Below are 9,034 nucleotides of genomic sequence, written 5' to 3' on the forward strand. Positions count from 1 at the left end.
CCCTTATCAAATCATCGCCACCATTAGGGTTTTGGGTTTTTGCCGCAGCGCTTAAAAACCTAGTTAAGTTCAGTGGCCGTTCTTCCTTTGCGGTCTAGGGGGAAGTCAGGGATTTGATCGGTTTCCTTCTTCGACGAAGCACTGAAAAATGGTACGCAAATGGCATCTCTATTCCCTTTCCGTTCTATGCTTTGCTTCTCCTGCTCAAATTTATGTGTATTGTAGAAGTCTTGTCTGTATTTTTTTTCGGCCTCATTTGTTGCGACTGTAATCGGAAGATGCATCATTTAGTTTCTCTTTGCTTCAAAGAAAAAGAAATGCTTGTTATTGGTAACACTTCCACGATACTTGAATCACTTCGAAATACAAGGATGCTTCTATGTTTTCTGTATTTCTCCAGATCTTATAGTTACCAAAATCGCGAATTACGACTATGTCAATTGTTAGAGTCGATAGGTTCATAACAGTGTTCTTTATTTTCATGCATAATTCTTTCACCGGTTATGTTGTGTGCCTTATTCAGTTCGAAATAGTTCTTCAATAGTCTCGAATTGCAAATAAAGCAGCATAAATTTGAATTCTTAGAGAGCAAGATTTTGGTGGCCGCATCGATGGGACTAAAGCTAAAAGGGATGTGAAGATTTATACGTTCATTTAGCGATTTGCCTTTTGTTTTCTTTTCCTTGACATGGAAAAACCTCTGACTATGGAGGCCGGTTTGTCTGCAACATCGTGCTCCTTCCAAAGAGTTCCTAGACTCGGCATTTCCAATTTGAATTTGTGAACGTGTGAGAATATGCTAAGCACCGATTTATTTTGAAGCCTTTCGTATTTGTTCTTACCGAATGGTGTATAAAGAAGTGGTTTATCATGAAAACTTGTAGTTGTGGTATCAGTAACTTCTCATTGAACATCAGATACAAGGAACTAATAACGTGACCTATGCAGTAAGGATATTTGCTTTGCATCATCATAACCATATGATGGATTGATATTGTTTGTGGATGATTCCAGTAGCATGATAATATACACTTTGTCAGGCATATTTTTATCGAGTGGTTGACAGGATTGTCCCTGTGATACATACATGTTTGATTTGATATAAGGACCCAACGGCCTTCTAAAAATTTTTCATTATGTCCATGGCATTGGAAAACAGTTCACTCTTGCTAATTTATTTTAATTTTCTCCAGGCGCCTAAAAGAGGTGGAAAGGCCCCTGTACCAGCCAAGAAGAAGCCAGTAAGTTGCAGAGTCTGTTTTATTATTAAGTGTGGGTACACCATTTTTGGGTATATTTGAAATCCATGGTGGGGTGGGCATCATTTGGATCATGCATTCAATTTCCTCTTTGATTCCATGGTTTATTGGTTTTCAAATACAACAACCGATATTTTACCAATTTGTCAACTAATAATCCAAAGTGAGACCACATTGCAGTGTTGCATGGACACGGGCACAAAAATCAGAATCTGACTTCTGACAAGGAGTCTAACTTGGCAAGATGAAAAACAAGGAAAAGCAAACATGTTTACAAACAAGTACAAATTAAAGTACTCCACACTTTGCTTTTTAACATTATAAACCTATAAAAAAGTTTTTAAAAAATATCTTTGTTAATCAATAACATTTTGTGGGAGAAATGGAATTCAATGTGTTTATTAACTTAGGGGGTGCAATTGAGCTGAGTTGAGTTGAGTATTAGGCTACTCGAGCTCAACACAAGTGAATATTTGCAAACTACTTGAGTTTGGCTCGACTCAAGCCAATTATAAATAAATTAATATTATAAATGTTATAAATAAAAATATATTATAAATGTTATAAATAAAAATATATTATAAATGTTATAAATAAATTAATATTATAAATGTTATCAATTAGGCTCATGAGCCTCTTGAGCGAATTTTGCAAAGCTTGAACTCTATACAAGTCAAAGCTCAAATCGAACTCAGTTATCTTTGAGTCGAGAGTGAGTATTTAGCAAGCCAAGCTCGAGTAGTTCACCTTTCAAGTAGCTCAGCTCATTTATACCCCTATATTAACCATTCATTATGTCAAATAAGCAAAAAGAGAAGGAAAGATGTCACATAGAAGTGTCCCTCATGAATACATGGAGTGTTGGGAGTCCATGCAACACTGCTACAGAATCAAGCTTGCATATTTAATGCATATCATTCTTTCGACTAGTGTGTCATTCTATGTCTGGGGTTTTGAATGAACTAAGCATTTTCAATAACAATTCCAATTGAAGAGAACCCTTACATATTACAGGAAAAGGTGGTTAACCCATTGTTTGAGAAGCGCCCAAAGCAATTTGGGATAGGTGGTGCATTGCCTCCAAAGAAGGATCTGCATAGGTTTGTAAAATGGCCAAAAGTTGTACGTATTCAAAGACAAAGGAGGATTCTGAAGCAGCGTTTGAAGGTTCCACCCGCTTTAAACCAATTTACGAAGACACTTGACAAGAATCTAGGTACTTTGTTGTGTTTTCATTCTCTTATTTCTGATCTTTTATTTATGTTGGTTATGGTTGAGCCAGCATGCACTGTTCCCACTACAGCTTTATATGATCTTTTGTTTGACACTTTATGGTGCAGCAACAAATCTTTTCAAGTTGCTGCTCAAATATAGACCAGAGGACACGGCTGCTAAGAAGGAAAGGCTTCTTAAAAGGGCACAAGCTGAAGCTGAGGGGAAGACAGTTGAGGCAAAGAAGCCCATTGTTGTCAAATATGGTCTCAATCACATCACCTATCTGATTGAGCAGGTATGCCTGTACTACTACTTTGGTAGGCTTATGGATGTATGGATTTTTCCCCTTTTTTTCAATATCTAGACATCCTTGCTGGTACTGTTTTGAAGTCCATAATTGAGGGGGGGAAATGCAATGGATTTGAAGTATCTGGTGTGAGTAAATTGATTTCAGTGGGTAATTGTCTATTATTTTATTTTTGATTTATTAATCAAGCATGCATTTAGAATCACTAGCTCAGACAGTGTAATGCTTTTTATACTTTTTTGGATACTCCCTTACTTTTTTATATTAATACAATACTTATAAAAAAGGCATTACCAGCTCAAACGTTTAAGCATGAACTCATTTGTTCCTTGTGGCTTTTTATGCATGTTCATTCTTCTTGGGGAGGCTTACGCCTCCTTGTGTTCAGGAAGTTTATGCCTCTTATTTTCTGAACTACGTCCCATGCCTCTAGGTAGTGGAACGCCTCGCGTCATGCCTCTGCGTTTTAAAACATTGGTCTTAACTGTTGCATAATCACATCAAAAATAAGGGATTTAGTTTGTTTTTTCTTCTTAATCCATGCAGAACAAGGCCCAGTTAGTTGTTATTGCTCATGATGTGGACCCTATCGAGCTTGTTGTTTGGTTGCCTGCCTTGTGCCGGAAAATGGAGATTCCTTATGCTATTGTGAAGGGAAAATCACGTCTTGGAGCAGTATGTTTATTTTTCAGTGCTATTTAGTTACACAGAATTACCATTCCTTCTGTGTGATTGTATTATGAGACAACATAATAATTGAACCTTTCTCTTGTTCATTTTGAGCAGATTGTCCACAAGAAAACTGCCACTGCTTTATGCTTAACATCTGTGAAGAATGAAGATAAGTTGGAGTTCAGCAAGATTGTGGAGGCAATAAAGGTAAAAGAGAGAAAAGTTATTGTCAAAAAATGGCATTGGACTTTTTCCTGGTGGGAAGTGTTACTTTTGGATTATGGTTCTTTAATTTTGGCAATCTGGATCAATATTCTAAAATCAAAATCCCAGATGTCAACTGTATTTCTTATGGACAATTTTGGAAGCTTTCATCAAAATTTCAGGATTATGTCCATGCTTTTTGCTAGGAATTTTAAATTATAAATACTATAAACTAAGGGTCCATTTGGTTTGCTTGAACAGGGGTTTGGAATCAGAACAACAATGGTCCAATTCCAACTATTTGGTTGGGTGGAATCGAAATCCCATTCCCATTCCTGGTGGAATGGCATTCCCCTATTTGGAATGAGAATTCATTCACAGCTGATTCCAATTCCCATCTAAACCAAACAGGTGGGAGGAATAAACCATTCCGATTCTTATTCTGACTGTGAAGCAAATGGACCCTAAAACAATATTATAAATTAACAAGTTTTTTTTCAAAAATAACATCTGAATCTGAAATTTCAAAAAACAGCAATGCTAGTATGACCAGGCCTTGTAAGCATGGGTTTTCATTCATATATCGGGGCGTCTGGATTTCATGGCTTGTCTTTTTTCATTAAATTACAAGATCCACTGTTCTTTTTCTGATTTTTCTAGGTCAAAGATAGAGTAATAGCTCAACACATTGTTTTTCTTAGGAAACAGTTTTTTCCAATAAGAAAAAGTTGAAATTTCGTTTTTTTTTTCTATAGAGAAATACTTTTTAAGTAAATATGATGCCTTGCCAAACCTTTAAATATACCACCCCACCGGAACTGAGTTGGGATCTGCTCCCAACAAAATTCATTCCAGCACTCTACAACATGATCTGGCAGCGCACATCTCACCATGAGACTAGGACCCACCATAAAATTGAGATGCACCATGTTTGAGATGTATGGTGTCAAATCATGTTGGAATGTATTTTGTTGGGAGCAGATCCAGACTCTCAGAAAACCCAGAAGGAAAGGACTTTTGTAAATGTGTCTGAAATCTGAATGACTGTCTAGGGTTTTCAGTAGTCTATAATTTCATTTGAAGGTGCACATTTTAACTGCTTGAAAGTGATTGAAAAATTCAGGCCAACTTTAATGACAAGTTTGATGAGCAACGCAAGAAATGGGGAGGTGGTATCATGGGTTCCAAGTCTCAGGCAAAGACTAAAGCTAAGGAGAAGCTCCTGGCAAAGGAAGCAGCACAAAGGATGTCATAAGCCTTCCTCGGGGCCGATTGTAGCAGGAAGAAAACATTGGCAATCTTATTTGTACTTCACTTTCGAATTTCATTTTGGTTGTGGAATTTTGCAGCCATGTTGTTACCTAAACCTAATTTATATTCTGGCTTTAGCTGTAGAAAGGAGAAATTTAGTACTAGTGTTGTAGCCCGCTGTTTAAACTGTTTTTTTCCTTCATTGTGGTTATTTCATATTTGTTGCCCCTTAAGAAGATAAGAGGTAAATCTCTAGAAACGTTGGACAGGTGAAGCTGAAATTTCATGCATGAACCTATCGATGAGATCGAATTTTCATTTATGAATGGTGATCAGTTGATATTCTGCTTATCATTACTTTTTATTGGTCGTATATAATGAACGTGGTATGGACCCTATAGTAGGGTAAAAATCTCCCAAGCATCAAATCCATGAGGTTTAGAACTAGGATTACTTTGGATCTTGATGCTGAAACTTTCATTTACTATAATAAAAGACCACCATTTCTTTCCTTTTTCTGTAATAGTCACATGTCACTCAATCTAAGAGAGGTTGATTACAAGGGATAATTCAATCATGGTGTAGAAATTGTATAGTTAATTAAAAAAATAATCAATAGTTTACTTTTCATGGGTTTTCATCGGTTCATGTTTTACAAGGTGTATTTGTTATTGGTTTCTGATTTTATTCCAGATTGTAGTTTTAGATTTTTTTCTAAAATAGATAGATACAAGGGATAGTTCTTGAAAGTTGAAACTCCACCAAAGACGAGGGCGATTGAAATTCTAAGTTCAAAATATGGATACGTTTGATACGCTGGTAATAATATATCAGGAAGTATCGACGGTTTTTTCTTTTTTTTTAGTTTATTCTTTTTTTTTTAGTTTTTTTTTAATCTGGTTTGAGACCCCGAAACACTTCTTATAGGGGCATATCTTCCGATACAATACGTATCAGCCGATAATACTTTAAACCTTGTAAAATTCTCTAAGGAAGATGCTCTGGGTCCTTTGGTACAAAAAAATTGTTGTACCATACCATTAGCAATCTGCAACATTAATTACATCAGCCTGCTTTTTTCCATTTCAAAATTAAAGTAATTTTTTAAAATTGTGCAGCGGATTGCTATTGATTTGGTAGAGAAAATTTCCTATACCAAGGGTACAGAGGATGTGATTTCGATGTACCTCATTCTTTGTTATGGTTGAAAGGGAAAGTTATTTAAACTCCACAAAAGACAAAGAGGAAGTGAAGTTCTCTAACGAAGGAACAATTAGGGCTGTTCATAAGAAGGCCCAATTCGACCAAACCGATCAATTCGGACCGACCCAATTTGAATCGGCCGGGTTTTCATCAGCATCGGTCGATTTTATGTTGTACAAATTCATAAGCCGATGGTTCGGGTTGGTTTTGGTTTTCTTGTGTGAAAATCGAAATCGAACCAAACCGAACCGACTTAGTTCCTACTTAACTAAAAACTGAAATATTTGAAAATATATATTCCAATATCTATATCTAAAAAATATATATTTCAATATATTTGTATGTATATTTTTGTTTTTATATATATATATATATATATATATATATATATATATATATATATATTTCTAAAATACATATTTTAGTTTTAAATATATTTCCAAAAAACTAAGTGGCCATGGGGGGCATGGATGAACTTAGAGCCGAAACCGACCCAACCTGACTCAAACCGACCAGGTCGGTTTTGCTTAACACTGGATCAATTTCGGTTTCCATCTCAGGTAACCCAACCAAGTTGGGTCGGTTGAAAAAACCTCAGTAAATTGACCCAATGTGACCCGTGAACAGCCCTAGGAACAAGGAAAATGTACTTCATATTTTGTCATGGTCGAACGTATTGTGTAGTATGGGTTTTCAGTGCCACCAAAACGCCATTTGCTAATAAAGCATTATTTATTGGGAATTGGAGGGTTATTTTAGAACCCCTCCAATGTATCTATTTACAAAATATTGGACTAAAAAAATTAAGAAAAAGAAAAAGATTATTGCTTTTTGGAAACTCATTATACGCTATTCATTGACAATTTGAACCATGTTACTTGATTCAAACCTTGGCATGTGTATGGTTATGTCAAGACTAGCAAGAGCAAGAAAGGTTTCATTATTATAAAGCTTGATATGATAAAGTGGAATGGGATTTCTTGAAAATGGTTATAATCAAAATCGGCTTTAGGAATAAATGCATTGATCAATAATGAACCTAGTAGATCTTTATCTTTTAGGGGGTGTTCTTTTTTTGGATTTTGAGAGGGGGAAAGTTGGTTAATGGGATTTTGGTTCTCATTGACCAAGAATCTTATGTTCTTTTTTCAGATTTATGTGGGGACTAGGGAAAGTTTATTTTCCTAAGTACCACTTATCCGGGTAAGTGATACCCATCTTCTAGGTGGGTAAATAACTTTCCCACCTAGGGGGAAAGTTGTCAATACTTGAATGGGACAAAAATGCCCTTTTTAATAATGAAATTTATGGTTGAAATGGGCATTACCTTATTTACATGAGAAATAAAAAAGCATGGGTAAATGGACTTACCCAGGTAACTGCATTAAGCGAACAGGGCCTTAAGATAGGTTCAAGGTAGGGAGACCCTGACTTACCTCTTTCTTCTATGCTTTGAAGCTCTATCTAGTAAACTACATCTTCTAATAAATCTAGTTTTTTTTTTACTGGGATTAAGCTAAACTCTCAATATCATGTTATTTTTCACTTGTTTTTTGTAGATGACAATTATTTTTATTTTCATAAGAACATCTCTTGTCAAAGGGTCATTGTTGGTAGAGACCCTCAAAGACTATGCACATGCCTCTTATCAATGGCTGAATTTTGCCAGATCTGAAATCCTTTTTAGTTATAAATTGCATCTTAGACCAAGGAAAATCATATTTTTTGCTCAAAGTTTTAAATCTTTCTAAGTGTCTAGGTCTTTCAACTGAATGAGCAGAACCAAGTCAGATGTTTATAAAAACTTAACAAATAGGGTATCAAACAAAACAAGCTATTGGTATGATATATTTTTATCTCAAACTAGGAAAAAAACCCTAATTAAGCCTGTTATTACTGTCATTTCTTCTTATGCTTTGTCTTGTTTTCTTATCCTAAAGTTTGTGACATTCTAGTCAAAGAGTAAAGAAAGTTTTAGTGAGGGGAAAAGTTTTAGCGATCATAACAAAATTCATTGGTTGAGTTGGGAGCAACAAATTAGCAAAAACAAAGTGGATAGAGGCTTAGGTATCAAAGATCCTCATTTATTCAACTTAGCTCTTCTTTCTAAAAATACGGGATCTCCTCCCCTCAAAACTTTGCAAGCACCCTAAAAGTATTGGCATCTATACACATATTGGGAACATCTCCCCATGAAGTTAACGCACATGTACAGCAGATATTCCCAATGTGTGGGTGGATACTAGTGTTCAAGGTGCATGCAGAGTTTTGTGGGAGAGAAATCCAGACCCCTTTCTAAATTGGTTTGGAGGTTTGTTGCAAAAGAGAAAAATCTTTGATCTGAAGGCAGCCAAGCCAACTATTGTGAAGAGGGCTTTTGGAGTGGGCAAATCATCATTGTAGTAGGCAGGAAGGTTTCCTATTTGGGATGATCCCCGGATTCCTCCTTTGGAAGGGACAAAAATCCATGCTTCCAACCACAAAACCGTTAACTTATAGGTGAATTCATAGATCATAAGATTTAGTTTAATCTCTTTATTGAACACATTGCTTCAAGTTCCAAGTATATCAATTAGCAATGGGACTTGGAATGATAAACTCATTTAGAAGTCGGATGGACATAGGGAATTTTCAATCAAATCAGCTTATTTTATTACAAAGAACTCTTTATCCCAAGAAAGTTTGTTTCCAAGTAGGCTGATCGTTATAAAGTTTAAACGGAGCCTGCTCTTGTCCCTTCCCATCGGACCAAAAAATTAAAACCTTTATTTGGAAATTTATCCAAAAAACCATGTGCTAACCTAGATAAAACAAAGGCTAATCCCAAGTGGTAGACGCTCTCTTTGCACCAAAAGTACTGAGGCCCTCGTTTGGTTCACGGGAATAGGGGTCTGGAATCGGAATAGGAATGGGCTATTCCGGT

The 9,034-nt window shown here is 35.9% G+C and overlaps 1 protein-coding gene across 1 annotated transcript; it reads left to right on the forward strand.

Annotated features, from left to right (window-relative positions):
* Positions 1–24: 24 nt before the first annotated feature.
* Positions 25–5,259, forward strand: LOC104599892 (large ribosomal subunit protein eL8y). Its single transcript, XM_010262638.3, has 7 exons — positions 25–151; positions 1,194–1,241; positions 2,274–2,475; positions 2,600–2,769; positions 3,328–3,456; positions 3,568–3,660; positions 4,781–5,259. The coding sequence occupies exons 1-7, from the start codon at positions 149–151 to the stop codon at positions 4,910–4,912; spliced, it is 777 nt and encodes a 258-aa protein (XP_010260940.1). The 5' UTR covers positions 25–148; the 3' UTR covers positions 4,913–5,259.
* The last annotated feature ends 3,775 nt before the right edge of the window (positions 5,260–9,034 follow it).

Source organism: Nelumbo nucifera, chromosome 3 (assembly GCF_055504915.1).
Source record: "Nelumbo nucifera cultivar China Antique chromosome 3, China Antique-T2T, whole genome shotgun sequence".
Taxonomy (NCBI): Eukaryota; Viridiplantae; Streptophyta; class Magnoliopsida; order Proteales; family Nelumbonaceae; genus Nelumbo; species Nelumbo nucifera.